The sequence below is a fragment of the Gymnoscopelus microlampas genome (genome assembly GCF_963454915.1).
Source record: "Gymnoscopelus microlampas genome assembly, chromosome: 14".
In the NCBI taxonomy this organism is placed as follows: Eukaryota; Metazoa; Chordata; class Actinopteri; order Myctophiformes; family Myctophidae; genus Gymnoscopelus; species Gymnoscopelus microlampas.
In genome coordinates this window covers 32871518-32891450 of record NC_139951.1, presented here as the reverse complement: position 1 = coordinate 32891450, position 19933 = coordinate 32871518, and the positions used below count along the sequence as shown (strand labels likewise).

Below are 19933 nucleotides of genomic sequence, written 5' to 3'. Positions count from 1 at the left end.
ATAAGACTAATACTGTCCAGTGATGGTTAATTACTTAAGCTAAATTAACTTTTTGTTACCACCGCGCTATGACTCCTCTTGTACGGATTCCTAAACAATTAACACAAAATGTAGAATTATGAAGATTTAGTAATGTTGTTCCTACTGTTCTTCATACTGCCAACCAGGTGAAGAAATAACAGATTGAGGCTTTAACCTTTACTTTTATATGAAATATCCGAGACTATTTAGATTTTATGGAAGATGCTTCTGAACATATCGCTAGTTTGACCACTTCAAATGCTCGAATCTTAAAATAATAATCGGAAAATAGCTTATCCGACGCATTGAGAGCTTGTAGATAAGCTATTTTCGCAGTGCAACATGCTTCCATAGACATGCTGGCTTCTACGGAATCCAAATGACAAATGCACTTTAATCCATGTGGAGAAATAAAAACTGACTGATCTTGCGACTCCGAGTGTGTGACCCTTCACTTGCCAAATGTAACTACTTAGGCTACAGTCTGTATATGTTTTGTCCTCTCCCAACAGAGGGAGCTAATTGCAACTGTAACACCCGGGATTTGAACCCGGCTCTTAGGTGTAAACCAAACATCTACTGCTTCTGCAAGAGGGAGCCTGCCCTTGACCAGTGGAGATATTGGCCTTATGAGCTTCAGGCAGGGCTACTGTCAACCAGTAAATTTACTACTTCAGGGACTTTCGTGTCACGGACCCTCAAATTGACTATCATTTCAGTCGTGAGCTTGTAGATCTGCTATTTTCGCAAACTTTTATGAAAATGTTTGCCTATAATGCCATGCCCATTGCCCAAAATAGGGACGCTAGGTTGAAAATCTCATCTTTCTTTCTTTCAGTTTTTCTAAAGCAGTGAAATTATTCCTCTACTGCAGATGAAACTCTCCCTGTAAAATACTCGAGTTCATTTTTATGTGGATGAAAGAACATCAAACAAATGTCAGTGTCACCTTTGGAGGCTGTGCGCCTTCAAAAAGAAATCAAAGTCCAACGTCTGTAGCAATAATATTACAGTTTGTGGTAGATGTGCTACTGACCTGCTGCAGCAGGGCCTGGCAGGTTCTGGTGGGGATTCGGACGACACAATCCAAGAGGAAACGAGCCACGGTGCTATAACACGAGATGTCCTCTTCAGCCTGCGACAGATCTAGCAAAAAAGAACCACAGGTCATGAATGTGGATACATTTGTACCACCTCGGAAATTGTTGAGGTTGTAATTCTTATGTTTCTTATACTGTTTAAACAACTCAAAAATGAATTTACACTCAGGAGTACCATAAGGGGTATAAACAGTATAGAAGGTATGAATTTGACTATCCTACGGTATGCATTTTTTTTTTTTTTTTTTTTTTTTAAGATTTTTTTTTTGGGGCTTTTATTGCTTTATTTGGAGAGGGACAGAGAAAGTAGTCTGACAGGAAATGGGGAGAGAGATGGGGGAAGACACGCAGCAAAGGCCGTCGGGAACGGGACGCGAACCCGCGGCACGCTGTCTGTTAAGGGATTTCAACCAAGGGTGCCTAGACCGCGACGCCACGGCCTAGGCCTACGGTATGCATTTTGACCATAACGTACTGAGCTGGTTTGTTTTTCCTGCAGTTTTTATCCGTTTTATTTTTCACTTACTACCTTGATTTTATTGTATTTAACTGTTTTTCAGAGATCATTTAGTGTTTTCAATGATTGCAGATTTTGACATTTAATGCCCTTAAAATGCCTCTGCACCTCTAGAGCCCCCGTTACTGCTTGTGAATTTTGTTCTAGTAATACATTTAACACATTGAGTGCCAAAAACGGTCCGGACCGTTTTTGACAAGTTATGTGCCATAAACGGTCCGGACCGTTTTTTGGCCCTTTTTTAAAAATATATTTTTGGGGCGTGGGCGCTCTAACGAAACTTTGGGATCATCCAAGGAGTCTCTAAGAAGGAGAGGCCGGATGTGGATCCATGTCAAAAATGCTTCCGGTCGTCCGCTCCAATGTTAACTCCTTGACTAAAAGCTTAATATCTCCTATTTCTTTTTAACGTGGTGGAAATGAGCCGTTTTCGATCGCCGATCACTCTGCAATGGAAGATCGCGTAATATTATTGTTCCAGGCGCACGCAGGCTTTGTTTACATGCGTGTCCTCGTCGGGACTTCTACAGCACGCAACATATCAGCGTAAGTGGATGGAAGATATGCTGGCACTAGATGTACCCTATTTTAATAAACCTCTGGCACACGATGTGTTAAGAGTACCATTAGAGTTGCTATGCAGTTGCCATACCAGTTCGTTACACCTTAAGAAGTATTTATATTTAAATTGTAAGAAAAAGGAATATACCGTAATACTGTTGCTTCAAATTATACCATGATAGCAATATTATTCCACACCGCCCAGCCCTAAGTACCAGGAACAAAACTAACAAAGGACAGATTATAATAATGGAGCTGACACCTGTACTGCTTTCTCAGCACCATAACTACACAACATTTGTTTATAGACAAATATGCTTCAAGGAACGCTTTTGTAACCCGTTTTATCCAGGTAAGCATATCTTAACACATTGACTACCATTGATTTCAGATTTTTTTCAGTAGACTGCCAGAGATTTTTCAATGAAAAAAGTACTCAAGAGCCGAGATACAACATTTTTAAGTTTTAAGTTAACAAGGAAGTGGATGGGAGTCTAAATCTTCGAAAAATCATATCTCTTTGGGTCAGATCTGCGTTTTTTTTAAGGTAGTACTGTAGTACACTCCAATTCACTACCTTCTTTAGCCACAGCTGCTGCCAGTGAGGTCTCGAGGTGATTGGCCAGGAGGGCTGTGGGGGCGTTGACTATGCCATCGGCCACCACCATGGACACCAGGTGGCCGGCCGTGCCAACAGGGTCAAGAGTCATTGCAGCCTGGCAGAAGAGCTTGTCACCTGTAGAGGTGGTGATCCTGAGCAGGACGTCTGGCGACGCCTCCAAGGCGGCCAGATCTGTGTTAACTGAAAGCATATTTCATTAACCAAAGAAAAAGGATAAATCATAGCCGTTTTATCGTAAATGGTTTGGTATCTATCTATCTATCTACATAGTATGCAGTATGTTTTTATGCAAATGTTTTTTATTCTGTACTGTAGCACTTTGAGATTTGTTTCAAATGTAAAGTGCAATATAAATAAAATGTATTATTATTATTATTATTATTATAATACTGTACGTCTCGTATATTCTTCAGAATTGGTGAATAAATATCCACAAAAGCAAAACTGCAGTACAATGCACAAATGATCTTGATAAACCACAGCAATGTCCGTAATTCCTACCTGCATGCCTTTCGATGAAATCTTTGAGGGCTCCGTGGAGAGGCCTGAAGACCAGCTCCCACTGACTCCACTGACCTAGATCCTCCAGGAGGGGACAGGAGAGCAAACTGGCCAGGGCCTGAGTCTGAGACACCTCCCCCAGTAGGCCCACTGACTCACACAAACTCCCAGCACTGCTAGCAGGAGGAGCGTGGGTGGGATGGCGAGAAAGAAAGTAGAGGGAGACGGAGAAAATCAGGACAGCTACAAGTCAGTAACAAATCCTGACTCCTCCAGTTTCTAACTCTTGGTGTCACCATTTCATGACAAGAGTTATTTGTAAATACAATCGTACAGTATATATACAGTACAATTATTGTTTCCTATTTTAACAAAAACTTAAATACATGTTGTTTTAGGTGATTATTCGTATTCAAAGAAGTAACATATTACATTTCTTCAAGTTGACCATTTTGGAGCTACAAGGTTCTCATTCAACATCAGGGATCTGTATGATTTCAGCAGTACACTGCTGGCTTGTTGTTTACCTGCTGTGTTTGGCAAACAGGGCTGACTCATAGTAGACCTGGCTTAGTCCTCCTCCGATCAACATGTCTCTCTGGCGCTGGACCAGGGCTGCCAAGGTCCGCAGAGGGCCAAACCCCAGGTCTCGACTGTCATGCACGCCATAGTGGGATCTCAGTGCAGACTCAATGTGGGACAGCTACAGTAGGAAGAAGCGTGTGTACAAAACTGAGCGAATACATTCATTTCAATACCGTCCAATTATTTAATTAAATAAAAATCATTTAAATTTGAGACCCGAGGTCGATTCTAAAAACATTTTTTTGAACAGTTTTCTGAAAAATCTATGTTGCTACATTTCGTTGCTGTAGGGCAGAAACCTCTTATCTCATCAGTTTTGGACACATGAGGTTTACACCTGACAGACGTTATATAGCTAAAATCTAAAATGACACAAATGTTTTCCCGGTCTTAATGGTTAATCTAATCCATAAAAAGTGTATTGCACACTGAGAGCAGTATGAGCTGTGGATCAGTACCTTGGTGCATGTCTACAGTACATTCCCAGTCTCATAGGTGTGTACGTGTATGAAACAATGCATGCGTTTAACAACATTAAACACCTACAGTAAGCCCTATTTTATATTTCATCGTTTGACGGTGTTGTGCACCGTCTAATAAAGAGATACATCACATGGATGCAACTGGGACGCATCATCAGTGTTGTAGCCTGGGGTCATAGGGTGTTTCGGGTCTCGCAACATACAACATACACCCTCGCCCAGGTGACCCAGCCAGGGTTGATCAAGCCCCGACTTACGTCCCAGTAGCACCCACGGTCAGTCCTATAGGGAAAGACAGGGCCACTCAGTCCGCTTCTCCGGAAGTACTCTGCCGGGACTCGGGGAGGCTCTGGCACATGGAGGGACTAGGCCCTGTGGGTTGTCTCCTGGCCGGGCTCCTCCTTCGTCTCACCAGGTCCAGGACCTGAGCGCTGCGCCAGATCAGATGCACCGCCCCGATCCAAACATTTCCTTCTGGCGTGATGGTTCCTTGGGCCAATACCACTAGATTGGGCCGTCTAATGGTATTAGCTCCGCTTGCGGTACGCTGGAATGGAATGGCCCTCCTAAAGGCCTCACCGCGGGTTTGTTGGGCTTCTTCCTCACGGAAGACACAGCATGGGGCGCTAACCCATACTGCTCCCGGAATACCGTCTACATTCCGGCTGTCAACAGTCTCTCCTGTGGTCACCAAACTATTCCTGGTTGTCACGTAGTCTATAAATTCCTATGAGCCACTATAAATAGAATAACTAATAAAGAGATACATCACATGGATGCAACTGGGACGCATCATCAGTGTTGTAGCCTGGGGTCATAGGGTGTTTCGGGTCTCGCAACATACAACATACACCCTCGCCCAGGTGACCCAGCCAGGGTTGATCAAGCCCCGACTTACGTCCCAGTAGCACCCACGGTCAGTCCTATAGGGAAAGACAGGGCCACTCAGTCCGCTTCTCCGGAAGTACTCTGCCGGGACTCGGGGAGGCTCTGGCACATGGAGGGACTAGGCCCTGTGGGTTGTCTCCTGGCCGGGCTCCTCCTTCGTCTCACCGTCAAACATGTGTTTCGCGATGTGATGCGTTGTGAGCTTGTGGGTCTTCAATTTAAAAAAGACAAATTAAGACATTGACAGTGTTAATGACTCACTGCGTCTGCATCACTGGAGGCGCTGGCTCCACACTGTTTGATGAACTCAAACACATCCTGTCTGCTGGGTCTGAAGCCGCAGCCCTGCAGCTCCGTGCTGACACCACCTAGACTTACAGCGCCTCCTACTGTCTCCTGCAACACCTGCAGAAGAAGGAGAGGCGCATCGGAGTTATATCTGAGCTGCTTACGAGGATTGCTATGGATGTGAGTTAAAACGTTTTTTTTTGTTATGGTTGTTCTCTTTTTCTGGTTCGGGAGATCCTACCTGAATGTGTTTCACCAGGAACTCCAGGAAGGTGCCCTTCTCCAGAGACAAGAACTCTTTGACCTGAAAGTGTTTAATCAACTTCTTCTCCAGCGAGGAAATGTGGGCCAGGGTGAAAGCTGAGCTGTGACTGGACAGGGTGTCTTTAAGGTACTGCTTGACAGTGGCTGAGGGACAGAGGAGCTCGTCATTCAATAAATAACACCCCTGCCAACAAAAACAACTACAAACACATCAGATTTATCTCTTGATCATAGATTAAAAAGAAGAAAAAAGGGTATTTCTGTCTTCACAACCTCCTACTTTGCTGGGGCACCTGATGATTCTTATTGCTATATGGATACATAACTAATGCTGCATCATCATATCGAACAATCACGTCACAGAGGCCCCCATAGATTGAACAACACTTCCTTTTCCATGTATGACACAGACACAACAGCGTTGTGAATGAATTTGTCTGTTTAACACCTTTTGTTTATTTCTATGATCTTGTCTGTGTTGTGTTTGGGATACCTTCACTCGGAGGTGCAGCAGTGGATTTGTCCTCTGTGTTGTTTCGTTCTGTTTTCTTGGATGGCTTCTCTTTGGGCACCAGGTCCTGTGGCGCCGCCAGCGACCCGCCACAGATAGCGAGTTGGAAAAGAGTTGTCGACAGGCGGTCACTTGATACTTGCAACAGGAAATCCTGGACGCGCTGCGCAAGAAATTTAAAAACTCTTTATCACACCCAAGGTGGTAATCACAGGCACACACAAACGCATCCCTACATTACAATAAGTAGTACTTATTTTGAAGAATAACCTGTCATTTAACTATTGAACGTAGCTACAATAGCATTGAAGGGAATACTATATTCTGGGCTATCTTATATGTTTTTCTTATTTTTCATTATTTCCCATCGGGATCGATACACGGCTACTGTACCCATCTACATAGTAAGTGTGCAGTATATATAGAGAGAAAATAGGCCTTTATTGATCACACAAGGGAAATGCAATAGCAGCCCCGTAGTATGAAACACAGGAGAAATACAGATACATCGACGATTCGAGAATGAAAAATAATATACAATAAGCAACTGCCAAGCTTTGCAGGCCTTGCAGTCTATCCAGTGTGTGATAGTCCTTACAGGACACTACAGTATGTGCAGACTGAAATAGTCATTGGGGTTCTAGCCTTCTTAGACTGTCCTGGGAGTAGTACACTGAGGCAGACATTGGAGTTCAAACCCATAGTCTGTCCTGGGAATAAAGGAAATGTCCACCATAACACAATTAAGATGTTAATTGAGTGACATTGGACTGTTCAATCTACCATTTCTGAACAGGGAACAGCTCTTTTGCAAAGTGGAAATCCATGTACAGGATGATCTGAAGAATGAAGACTTTCACCAAACTGATCACACAGAGTGAGCGATGTTTGCATACAATTTTAACCCAAAATTAGCTTTGTCACATAAGTGTTCACAAAATTGCTAGTGGTATTATATGGGGTCTTAAAAAGCCTACACAATTAATAACTTTGCTCCCTTTTAGGAAATAGCATTTTGCTTCTGCAAAATTGGCAGCAACCTCCTGTTAGCACTTAGCACTTGCAAACATGCACTGCAAATACAAGTCAATGAGGATTGAGACCTGAGCTGACACCATTACTTGCAAGCCATTCCATGTTCCTATAGTAAGAACCTATAACGGACTTGCACGCAAGTTTCCCCAAAAAAACAAAACATGTAAATGACAAGTGAGGACTTAAATTGTGATCAACAAGATCATTAACAAAGGCCCTGATCACTACAAATGCTGATGCTTTTTTTAGGAAAAAAAAACACTCATTTGACCCACAAGCTGCAATGATGTCATTATTGTTTCTTATTGAATGTGAATAAAGCAGGTCATTAAAGTGTCACCCAGACCAAAAAGACTTAATATCTTGGCTGTCTTGTTTCTAGCTTTAGGGAGATTTGCTCCCATGTAAAATGTCTACATGATAGATTAAAATGAGAAACTGGGTTTTGTGCTTCATGTTTAATTTCACCATCATAGCAATTTGTCATTTAGATAATGAACAGCCTGCAGTCCCACAGAGCATAACTAGTTAACCCCACAACACTTAAATTCGGTGACAGTCAAAATGACAGGGTCAGGCTCCACATCTCCAAGCCAGCGCAGCAAACCGCCGCCAACAAACTGGCCAGCATTCCCCAACTAAAACAACTCAAATACGCCACAGCCCTCGTTAAGCAGATTAGGAAGGGGTGACATTCTGTTAATGAGTCGACAGTCAGCTTCCCCGGCAGCACATAGCAGGGGGCTTAGCGGAAATCATCACCCAGTCTTTTACAGTGGCAAATAAAGGACACCATGCTAGGGTGTCATATCAGGCAGGATAGCCACTCAAATCCCTGACAAGTTAACGCAAATGTCCAGCAACAGTGTGAAGACAGCAAGATGATGATATTCCAGGCAGTAAAATGCAACCAGATATGGACCTCATCAAAAGGCCCTTTAGGGTGTAGAAAAATTACTGGAACATGTGTCAGTATATTTATATAGGAGGAGCATTTGTAATTGCTGATGGGGAATTACAAATAAGATTCTGGTAAAAGGAGATGTGTGGCAAAAAAGGAAAACTTGTGAGCTCCAAAATAACATTGAGTTTAGTTTGTCCTATTCTAAAAGCACTGGGGGAAATGATGAAGCGACGGTTAACGAGGGGAAATGACCAGCAATATGAACCAATGATCAACAAATTATGAATTATCATTCTCAGTTGGTCAATTACCCAGTCAATCTACCATTCACTTACCGTGGTCATCTTGGGGCTGAAGACCCCTGCAGCATTTGTGAAGACTGCTAGCACTGCCTCGGCTGCTGTCATAGAAACATACTTCTTTCGGAGCTCGGCGCTACCAAGTGAGGAGAACATAACGGGGCCTTGTGCAGGCTCCATCACGCTCTTCTTTATCTTCCTCATCCTCTCCAGAGCCTCGTCCTCCAGTTCTCTCTTGATGATCTCCTGAGCCTGCTGCAAGTAGAGGTGCTCACAACGATTCACCTTCATCAAGGCCTGGAGAGGATAAGAGTGTTCATTTTACTTGGCTGTAAAAGTAAAGTTTATTGGTATTTGCCTACACTAGGCAATAGGCATACATATTAGTAATTTAAGGTTTGACATGTCTCTCACCGATATGGGCAACCCCACGCTGTGTATCCTGATACCCAGCTCATAGGGATTACGGTTGTATTGATCAGCCAGGAACTTCATAAAATCTGCCAGGTCTATCTTTTGTTTGTTCTGTGTCCTCCTGAACACGCGTAGGTTCTACAAAGAGGGAACATGTAGAGAAATTTAGGAATTCAAGTCAAACTGTAGCCGCATACTCATTCTGTATATTGCATCACAAACTTCTGTGATTGATTCTGTCTCTGTTTCTATCCAATCTCAAAAACAATGACGTTGAGGAAGCTGGAAGTGGCAGTCAGGCTGATGATGTCATTTAGGCAGTGTACCACTACAGACTATAAGCAACTGTAAATAAACATGGTAAAGGTCATAAGTAATTTTCGCAGAATATAGCGTTCTATCAATCATGAAAATGCCGAACAGCTTGTGCCACCCCATCACTACCTGGAACTTGCCTTTGGTATACCTGCTCTTGAGCTGCAACAAAATGTAGTCCTAGGAACTACATACAGAACTTTTGTGCTTGTGGTGGATATTGTTTTTAAACCCCGAGATCATGCTTTCATAGTGCAGCAAGGTTAAGTAGAGCAATGGAAAACACGCCCATTTCTCAACCCCAACCCCACCTGTAAAGAAGAAAAAACACTACGTTAAAGGTAAATCTACTATTGCTTAATTTAGCAGACATGGCTATCGCACCCTCAGGATGTCCACAGTCTCTATCTGGTAGATGTCGTCGTCTTTGGTGTTGCTGTCAATCTTGAACATACGGTGGATGAGGGGTAGCTTGCAGAGGGGCCCCAGGTTGAGCTCCTCGTACCGTTTCTTGTCCTTCAGGGCAGCCAGTGACTGGCCCAGCTCATACAGGGTACACATGGCTGACGCTGCTTCTGTAGCCTGATACACAAACACCACCACTTTATAGTGCAACCAAACATATGCTTGAATCGCATGAATATACTGTGTGTGTGTGTGTGTGTGTGTGTGTGTGTGTGTGTGTGTGTGTGTGTGTGTGTGTGTGTGTGTGTGTGTGTGTCTCAACCTCGATAAACATGTTGATCTCTCTGATGATGTACTGAAGGTCCTTCAGAGCTGGTATTTGCCAGTGTTTGATTCTGCCCGCTTCCAATGAAGGAACCTGCATCAACACGCACACCCTGGATATCACCTGGGGAGGGGAAGAAAACATCAGGAATCCTACCAAATGTCAATTAAAAATGTGATTTATACTTGGAAACTAGAAGATCTACAACCCCACAACTCATCGCAGCACCACCACGCATTGTGAGCTTTGTAGATCTGCTAACCAAGTATAAATCAGGCATTACACCTTGAGAGCCATTCAAGAAATGACTGAAACTGCTGATAAAATAAGCTAGTTTTGTGCGTTCTTCTTTCACCTTGTCTTTGGTGACCAGCTCTCCCTCTGTGGCGATTTCTCGAATCACATCCTGCAGCAAACTGTTGACCGTGTCTGGATCCAAGACCCTGTTCCGCCTCCTGCCTTTCGCGTCGTCCTCCTCTTCCTCCATCAGTATGTCTGCCGCTCGCATGTTAGCCCCGTGGACCTCCCTCACCTGGGCATGGTATTCGTCTGTTAGGACCACAGCCGTCTTTTTTCTCTGTGCTTCATCTTTCAACACCTTCCTCTGCTTGTATTTGGACATCTTGACCTCTCCGGACAGGGCGGGGAAGTCAGAGTAACACGTGGAGGGGATAGGCACTGGCGCTTGGAGGACGGGCGGGGTAGCGATCAATGGAGGCGGGGGGCTGCTCCATCGATCGCTTGGGGTGCTCGCTGGGTCACTCGCCTTCCCAGCGGTCGTGTGTTTGGACGGAGCAGGCTGGTGATCATCATCTTTCATAAGTTTCTTCGGTGTAGCTGATATGCAGAAAACCAGAAATAGCATTTTCATGTTGATGTGATGGTACTTTTTAAAATAATGTTATGTTTTTGAGAGAGTGTGCGTGGGCGCGCGTGTGCGTGCGTGCGTGCGTGCGTGTCTCTACCTCCAGCTTGCTTTAGCGGAGCCACCACTTGGTCAACATTTGGTCCAGATGCTTGGTTAGTGTTTTCTATGGAATGTTAGAATTAATGAGATGAGGTTATTATATGGAGACATATGTACTCACTGTGATTATTATAATTTGTATTTTTCATGCAGAATATGATACACATATAGATCATGTAGATACGGTTTGGGTAACTGTTGATTTGATTCAGGGGTGCAGTAAGATGCGATCTTTTTTCCCTTTCTATTTACCTTTTATCTATTTATTAGTGTGGTTCTGTACATTTTTATAGTATATTTTCTCATGAAGATATTTTGGATACTGCTCTGCTGTGTCATTATAATCTGAGTTCCCAGAAGTTTTCGCCAGCTCTGGCGAGGAACTTCTGGGCCAGAGCCCTGGTATTTGTGGGCGGGATGTACCTTACGCTCTGAATCTGAGCGGACACGCCTCTTACCGGTCTGAGAGCTGTGCAACTCGTCTAAAAAGTCCGACGAGAGGCAAACAGCAGTACACAACAATGGCGGCCGAAATTTCTCAAGGGGAAATTGCTTCCCGTCGATCCTATTTAGATGCAACACCCACTGCATGTGGATCCCGCCCCCTTTTCTTCATTGGCTGTTGATTTGAATCACAACGCAGTGGCCGCGCCCCTGCTGTCCAAGCTCCGACGTTAACCCTCCCAGACTAGTGTCATTATGTTCCAAGATTGAAGAGATGCAGAAATGGTTGTAAATACAAAACTTTTCAACAATTAGAAAACATCTTTGGAAATATAACCCCTTAATGACCTGTGATCATGTTGCATTATTGTTATTATAGTCAGATAGCTAATCGATGCAACATGATCACAGGTCATTAAGGGGTTATATTTCCAAAGATGTTTTCAAATTGTTGAAAAGTTTTGTATTTACAACCATTTCTGCATCTCTTCAATCTTGGAACATAATGACACAGGGGTGCAGAATGTCCATCATTTTTCATGCCTAATGACTTATTGATTAATTTCAACCACATCAATTATATTATTTCTTTTGTCATTTTGTGTGAGTGTTCTGAGAGATCTAACATTTAAAATTGTATTCCCTTCCTTGAAAGAAAATTAAATGATTTGATTTCAACCTTTTGGTGCAGACGCGGTGGTCTGTTTCCTGGTGAGGCCTGCCTCCCAGGTTTCATACAGAGACATGTACTGTTTCAGGGGAAGTTTTTCCCCAAAGTGCAGAAAATAGCAGTTCTGTAGCTGATCCAGAGAGGCACTGGCATAGGGGTATGCCTTTATCACCTGTAACATATTGATACAAAATATATATTAAGAGTCATTTGTACAGGTTGTACCCAACACTCTAACCTCTCAACATTTAAAAAGGAAACCACCCTAAAGTCTACACTCTAACTGACCTCTAAGACCCTTTGGAATAATTGGTCTTGAATCGGATTCCCACTTGACTTGGACGTGTTGGGGAGTGAGACGAGGGGAGGAGAACAGCTGCTTGAAGAGGCGACGGCAGGACCCAAAGGACCACCAAAGGAAATTGTCGTGGAAGGAGGAGGGCCATAGTGCAAGTCGGTGGCTGACTGTGGGAGAGAAGCACCAGGGGCAGGAGGAGACGGCAGGCCTTTCCCTGGTTTAGTTTTGGATTTGGAGGGAGATTTCTGGGGAGTTGCTGGACGGTTCATCCCAGAAGCCAATGCGGTGCTCGTGGTCCCGACCCCTGCCCCAGCACGGCCGTGAGGCCGGTGGGTCACGTGGAAGACTAGCTCCCCCGCCACAACCAGCTCCCTGTCCAGGGAGTTGACCAGGCTGACCATGGAGTCGAAACCCAGGGAGGATAGGGTCAGGTTGTGGTGGTACGCCTGGTTGTAGAATACAGCCACCTTCTTTATAAGAATCCCTTCTGAGTGCAGCTTGATCAGGCTCACTATATTCTCCAGAACCTTTTCCATCTTTAGTGATTCTAGTTGGAAGAGAAATAGATCATAGTCAATTCAACATGATGCAAACCAGACGTGTCCAAAAACAAGAAAAAACATGTATGTAGTACTGTACTTGCTAGACTGACATTACCCCATTCAATCCGGGAACGCATCTGTGTCACTTTAGATTTCTTTAGCTATTTTTTTTTCTTTGAATATATATTCTACAAATGTCTTCTAAATCCTAACAGTTTTTTGAAAAACCTTATGTTGCTATGTTAGTGGTGCTTCAACTTTTCCATGTCAAGGACCACCAAAATAATATGTATTTGGCCACGGACCCCCATCTCAAAATATGTTGTTCCAGGGACCCCCAGAAGCACAGATCGGAGTTAAAAATGTTCGCTTTGAAACACACACACACACACACACACACACACACACACACACACACACACACACACACACACACACACACACACACACACACACACACACACACACACACACACACACACACACATATATACACATACATATATACATACATACATACATACATACATATATATACATATATACTTATTATTATTATTATTTTTCAAACATTTGCACACATTTTCAAAAATAGCAGATATGCAAGCTCACAGAGCGGCACCGAGTACCGCGCTATGAGCTTGTATATCTGCTATTTTTGAATAGCCAAAGAAATCTAAAATGACACAGATGCGTTCCCGGTCTTAAAGGGTTAACAAAGAAATTCAACATGAAGCAGACTAAGGATCCATTTTCAAAGTTATGAATCAGAACAGAATGACACACAGGCATCAGTACCACAGCACCTATCTGCTGAACTACAGTATGACACAAACCACCTACAAGAGTTGTTTCCTATTCATTCATTCATGCCTGCTGGATATTCAAACTGCTGGCTAGCTGGAGAAGCTAGTAAAATGAGTACGGCAAATGCGATGATTATTATATTGACAATATTGTATTGTATCCTCATGACTAGGGTGTACTATGTACCCTTGGCAGTGTGTGTTTGTGATAGATTAGATAGATTTGCCTGGGGAGCACATTGAAAGTGGGAAAGTATAACCATCTGTGGCAATAAATAGTTTCTTCACTAAACTGTGTATTTTCTCAAGCAGAAAGTTAATAATTATTGTCCACAAAGGGATTCTGCTATTTGTAGATGAAATCCATCAGCCACCAGACAGCTTCATCCACGCTCTCTTTGTATGGTAATACATGTATATATATATATATTGTCAATATATATACAGTGCGTGCATGCGTTCAGGATGGAGAAAGGGGAAGTTATTCCCTATTGTCTGAGAAGCCATCTTCATTTAGTGGTGATAGTGGTGGCATTTTATAAACAAGGAACTGTAGGTGTACAGACAATGCAATAAAGAATTTGATGTTTGCAGTTCTCAAAACAAACCACTTTCCACCTGGTGTCCCTGTTGGGGACATGTTATTATAGTCAGATAGCTAATCGATGCAACATGATCACAGGTCATTAAGGGGTTATATTTCCAAAGATGTTTTCTAATTGTTGAAAAGTTTTGTATTTACAACCATGTCTGCATCTCCTCAATCTTGGAACATAATGACACAGCAGAGCAGTATCCAAAATATCTACATGAGAAAATATACTATAAAAATGTACAGAACCACACTAATAAATAGATAAAAGGTAAATAGAAAGGGGAAAAAAATCGCATCTTACCAATTTTTCACCCGTCTGTCAGTTTGTAAGTGTCCGAACATCAGTATCTAAATCAGACAGTAACCTTCCTCTGTTGTGGACTTTAAATCCCCCCTCCCTTCCCGTTTGTCACCTTCTCTATGGGCCAGTATTTTTTATTTTACAGTGGGCCAATCCCAGTGAAGGGATAGAGAAAGGAAACTGAAAGTAAGCTGGTATGCTCATTCAGGCACACTCTCCTATTCCTGGAAACAGAAACCTGGCTTTAAATCCCCCCTCCCTTCCCGTTTGTCACCTTCTCTATGGGCCAGTATTTTTTATTTTACAGTGGGCCAATCCCAGTGAAGGGATAGAGAAAGGAAACTGAAAGTAAGCTGGTATGCTCATTCAGGCACACTCTCCTATTCCTGGAAACAGAAACCTGGCTGCAACCAGAGCAGTGGGCAGAGAGGCCATCCTGTACCAAAACTATTAGAGCAGCAAGCGCCCGCTGCAGAATCATTTGCATGCAGTCTGTCTCCTTATCATTTGGCCTACACCGTGTAGACTGGATTTATTGTACAGTATGGCATACAGTCCACTCAGTCTTTGGTTCTCTATCTAATAGGTTTACAATGCCTAAAGCTAGACTTTGCTCTGTGCATGGTGATGTTGCGACAGAAATATAAACACTCTTAAGGGAGGCTAGTGTGTCCGATACAAGGGAAAAGAAAACAGAATGAATCTGAGGGATGATGTAAGAACAAGACAGAGAAAGGGGGAGAGCACTGGTAATGAGTTTCACTTTCCTGATCTCACCAGCCGATTCACTTGAGTTGTTGTCGAGGACACCATGTGACCTTCTGCAGATGCTAGATCACTGCAATGCCATAGAGGCAGGAAATACTAACAGACTTCCCCATCATAAATGTACTGTACAGAGAACAGCAGGAATTACATTTTGATAGGAGATATTTATTACATACCCAGCCTTTATTTACCCTGGTGGGTGGAGTGATAAAAGGAACAAGAGGGTGATAACTGATAAGCTTGCTTGCTTGATTGAGTTATACCCCAAATTAAGGGAAGATATGACAGCTGACCAATTAGCTCAAGCAGCTAAAAATATCTTCCCTAGGGGTTGCACAGCAGCTGACCAAAAACTGGCACCACATGCTGAACTGGCACCACTCATGATGAAACATGGTTGCATCAGTTAGAGCGGACATAATAGTAAGGGTGGGAGCCAGCTGCTTTGGGTGTGAAGGTGGTTGTACTCTTAGTTTGCACCATTCCTGCTACTGATTTTACATCATACACAAACAGTTTGGGCAACAGTGATTTGACCTAGCCTACAATAAAATGAAGAAAACTGTCTGTCCGTCCTCATCTATTTTTCTCCCCAATGGGTTGACCAATGAATTTGAAGTTGCATATGTGCATTGCCCAAGCATATGCAGGGAGTGTCTGTGTTTGCATTTTCACCATGGCTATGGGATCTGTAAATGCTGTTGCGGTCGCAAATATTATCACAGGTCTTATTCACATGCAGTTCATTCTTAAAGTTTGATTTGTAGATAGAATATGGCATGCTGCTTGGAACTTTCTTATCCCATGTTTTTGTGAGTGCTGAGTTCCTACGGGACTAGACTTTTTTTTTTTTTTGACCATCAATTTTATTATAGTGCCAAATCAAACAAGTTTTCTCAAGACACTTCACATATAGAGCAGAGAGCAAACATTGTCCCACCCTGTGCAAAGAACTTTTGCGACAGTGGCAATGAACCCCCCCTTAACTGGAATAAACGTCAGGCAGACCCAGGCTCTACGGTGGACAGCCATCTGCCTCAACCGTGTAGGGGGGGGGGGGAGAGACAGAGGGACAGATATAGAGGGAGAGAGACATCAGCAAAAGCAACAATAGTAGCAACAACGGTAAAACTATCACAGCAATAACAATAATACAAGGTCGGACATGTCCTTGCATGCCCATTTGTCAACGCCCTTTGGTAAACTGGCAATGAACTCTGCTCCAAAGCTGTGGAAGTCACATTGCACTCTTGCATAAATTCCGTTTTGGATGTTGAGATCTGAGGTGAGATCTGTTCACAATTCAGGTTAAAATAAATAACATAATAATTTATAGAAAATTAAATAGCAGATCTACAGATGTGACACATTGTGAGCTTCTAATCTGCTACAGTATATGCCCACATTTAATACAGGGCTTCTATCATCACTATTCTGATTGTAAGAAATGTGGAAAAAAAGGAGTGGGCCAGTATACACGTATAAAGAGTTAAAGTCAGTGGTGTGTTCTACCGTGTTATGCTATATACGTAATGTGACCTGCAGGAATGTTTTCGTAGCCAAGCGTAGCCATCCAAAAAACATCCGAGAGAGCGTATCTGATACACATCTGATACGCAGGAGGAGGGGCTGGGGGCAGCAATAATGTAGACTTCAGTTCAAATAGCCTTTTTGGCGTCTGAGGTGAAGGCTTATGTGTGACTTGTCTTGAGGTGATAATGACCGTTGGAGTAATTCACACATTAACTACTTAATAGAGCGTTATTTCATTCGGCGACCACGCGCGTGCGTGCCTTGCGTGTGGGAGGGAATAACTTTAGTATGCCCTCCGAAAAAACCTAGAACACACCACTGGTTAAAGTGGTTAAAACCAGGTGCTGGGCAGAGGTCAGAATCCGTGTGGACTTTGTTTTTATAACACCATCACCACCATGCTTTTTATTGGCTGAGACCAACTAGGGGAGTTATGGGGCAACAACGACACCACATCCCTTCCCTGCTTACCTTTACGGATTGGTTTGGCAGAGCGGGTCTTCGTGGCAGAAGGGTCAGAACCTCCTGATGCTGATAGGGATGAAGTAGATGATGCTGGAGACACTGGACTAGAGAGGTGCCAAACAGTAAGCTCTCCAGATAAGGAGAACCGTAGCTGAGGCACACTCCTCAGAAATGTCTCCAGATTGCTACAAGTCAAAATGTGAGGCACAAAAATACATCAAAATACTTATTGACAAGCACTCATTCAAGTACGACAGTTATATGGTTAAAAGTAAAGATATACGTTAGCTAATTTCACGGAATTCACTTTAATCACATGGTTTGAGAATTGGACTTTGCCTTTTTTTAATGGCCAAGGGTTTTCCATATATATGTTGGTAGAGTATGTGGATCCGATGTATGGGAATACCCTGGGGGTGATCCATACACAGATGGACAAGTTCTTTCTTTATAGCATTCATGATTACCACCTGTCAGAGACAACAAAACATAGTTTACACATAGGTAGTACTTAGCTCTGGTCCATAGTGTTCCTCTGACGCTATGGACCAGAGCTAGGTAGTACTGTACATAGTTTGGTTTACAATCATTTCCAGACATGTGATCAGTACTGATTGTTTAGTGGGTAACAGGGTAGGTGGGCACAATGTTAGAGTGGGCCAATGTTTGGAAAATGTTTTAACGTATACATGGTAAGCTTAAAAATTCGACAATTGGTCTAATATTTCTACACTTGCTATTAGCAGCGATGGTTCACATGACGCTCGTCTTTGGTATGACAGTCATGTTTCACTTGCTACAAAACCTGTATATCCAGTCATTTGGCGCATAAACGTTGAACAATAAAATGAAGTCTGATAATGACGTTCACATTATGTGTACTTTACATTACATAAGTTTTTCAACATTTTGGACAAAATGGCCAATTTTACATCGAGGTGCCCAGTCCCAGATGTCCCTAATGCCCACCTATCCTGTATCCGTTTACTATACTTCCTTGTCAGCATCATTAGTGTGTATTTGCTTTGTGTGAACCAATTACTTGACTGCTTATTCTATATATTTTTATTTTGTTATCGACACGGTCGAAGAAGCGCCAAGTGAAGAAGCCAGGCTACAATAACTTGCAGTGTTATGACAAGGAATACTCTTTAACATATGAAGGAATCGATTCAACGTCACTCTGGAATCTTACATGTTATTGTAGGGTCATGTTTAAGGAAAACAAATTCCCGGCATTTAATCTTAACCCGAAGGAAAGGCCATTGTAATGCTATACTCGAGTTGTTAGGGAGACAGACTGACAGACAGACAGACGGTAAATACAATGCCTTAAGTCGGATAATGTTTTGTTTCTATGATTACTTCTCAACAAGCTTGCATGACTTCCTCCTCCACACCAGTTGACTTAACGCGTGTGTCCATTATGGAGCCATAGGCAGTTTATTTCATTCATTTAGTGTTTTGTAATGTTTTTCCACTGCATTAATTCTGCCCCTTGTTGTTGAAAGGAACGAGAAGGCAGATTGAATTGCATCACGATTTTAATGAGAGATGATTGACTCCCATGCTGGCTAGTAACAAAAACATTGGCTAAAGTTGCTATATATGCTAGCAAAGCAACTATAATTTACGATTCTGTCGTAAGTCGTTATCGTGGTACAATAAGCACTATTAACTAACTTGATATTGTTGATGTGTGAACAAGTTATTCGTGATGTTTCGTCATCTGGACATCATTGTTTTGCAGTCACGCACAAGGTGGAACTCGCTGCAGCTTCCCTCGGTTTCTCTCAGTAGCAATAAAGCACGTTGTCGGGTGAAAACCTCATATATCCCAAAGGATACAGGATAGGTGGGCTGGGCACTGACAGTGGTCGTTCCCAGCCTTTACTCATCTCCAAAGAGAAAGGGATGGGTGGGGAAATCTGGGCACCTCGATTTAAACTCATCTTGTCCGAAATGTTTGAAGAAATTATATATTTGTAAAATGGTCTTATGTAATGTATACATGATGTAAACATGCACACACGCTACATCATCATCAGACTTCTTGTTGATGCCCCCAAAATGACTGGATATACAGGTTTTGTAGCAATTTGTAGGAATTGTAAAAAAAAAAAATATATATATATATATATATTTGATTTAAAAACCTTAATTGTCGAATGTTTAAGCATGTTCTAAACATGTATACTTTACTAAATATATATATATATATATTTTTACATTTTGGACAAAATAACCAATTTAACACCGAGGTGCCCACTCTTCCTTGGTGCCCACTTATCTTGTTACTGTCCAAAATCCTTACTTTATTATTATTATTATTATTATTAATAAAATAGTCAAAATAGCTGATCTACAATTAAGCTCTCACTTTCACTACTATCACTTTCACTACTTTTTGCGACACTCTTGTAGTAGGGTATTAATTTACGGGGGGGAAAAAACATTCAAAGTTGAAATGCGGAGATACAAGGTTTCTGCCAGACAGCAACGATAAG

General features: G+C 42.5%; 1 protein-coding gene across 4 annotated transcripts in view; it reads right to left on the bottom strand.

Moving 5' to 3' along the window:
- The window catches only part of LOC311059488 (uncharacterized protein), a 54585-nt gene extending 35348 nt beyond the window's left edge, over nt 1-19237 (bottom strand). For 2 of the 4 annotated variants that reach the window (XM_084077470.1, XM_084077471.1), the window contains exons 1-18: nt 19110-19237; nt 17766-17896; nt 17433-17611; nt 12407-12963; nt 12128-12290; nt 11003-11068; nt 10393-10874; nt 10035-10160; nt 9692-9889; nt 8993-9130; nt 8615-8875; nt 6323-6503; nt 5807-5973; nt 5539-5682; nt 3850-4025; nt 3323-3498; nt 2777-3001; nt 1058-1167 (exon numbers count right to left, since the gene is read on the bottom strand). In XM_084077470.1, coding sequence (XP_083933596.1) covers nt 1058-1167; nt 2777-3001; nt 3323-3498; nt 3850-4025; nt 5539-5682; nt 5807-5973; nt 6323-6503; nt 8615-8875; nt 8993-9130; nt 9692-9889; nt 10035-10160; nt 10393-10874; nt 11003-11068; nt 12128-12290; nt 12407-12963; nt 17433-17611; nt 17766-17887 — 3471 coding nt within the window. In that variant the 5' untranslated portion in view covers nt 17888-17896; nt 19110-19237. The remainder of the gene's footprint in view (nt 1-1057; nt 1168-2776; nt 3002-3322; nt 3499-3849; nt 4026-5538; nt 5683-5806; nt 5974-6322; nt 6504-8614; nt 8876-8992; nt 9131-9691; nt 9890-10034; nt 10161-10392; nt 10875-11002; nt 11069-12127; nt 12291-12406; nt 12964-17432; nt 17612-17765; nt 17897-19109) is intronic. The other 2 variants (XM_084077472.1, XM_084077473.1) reach the window with 2 other exon arrangements.
- Between the last annotated feature and the right edge of the window lie 696 nt (nt 19238-19933).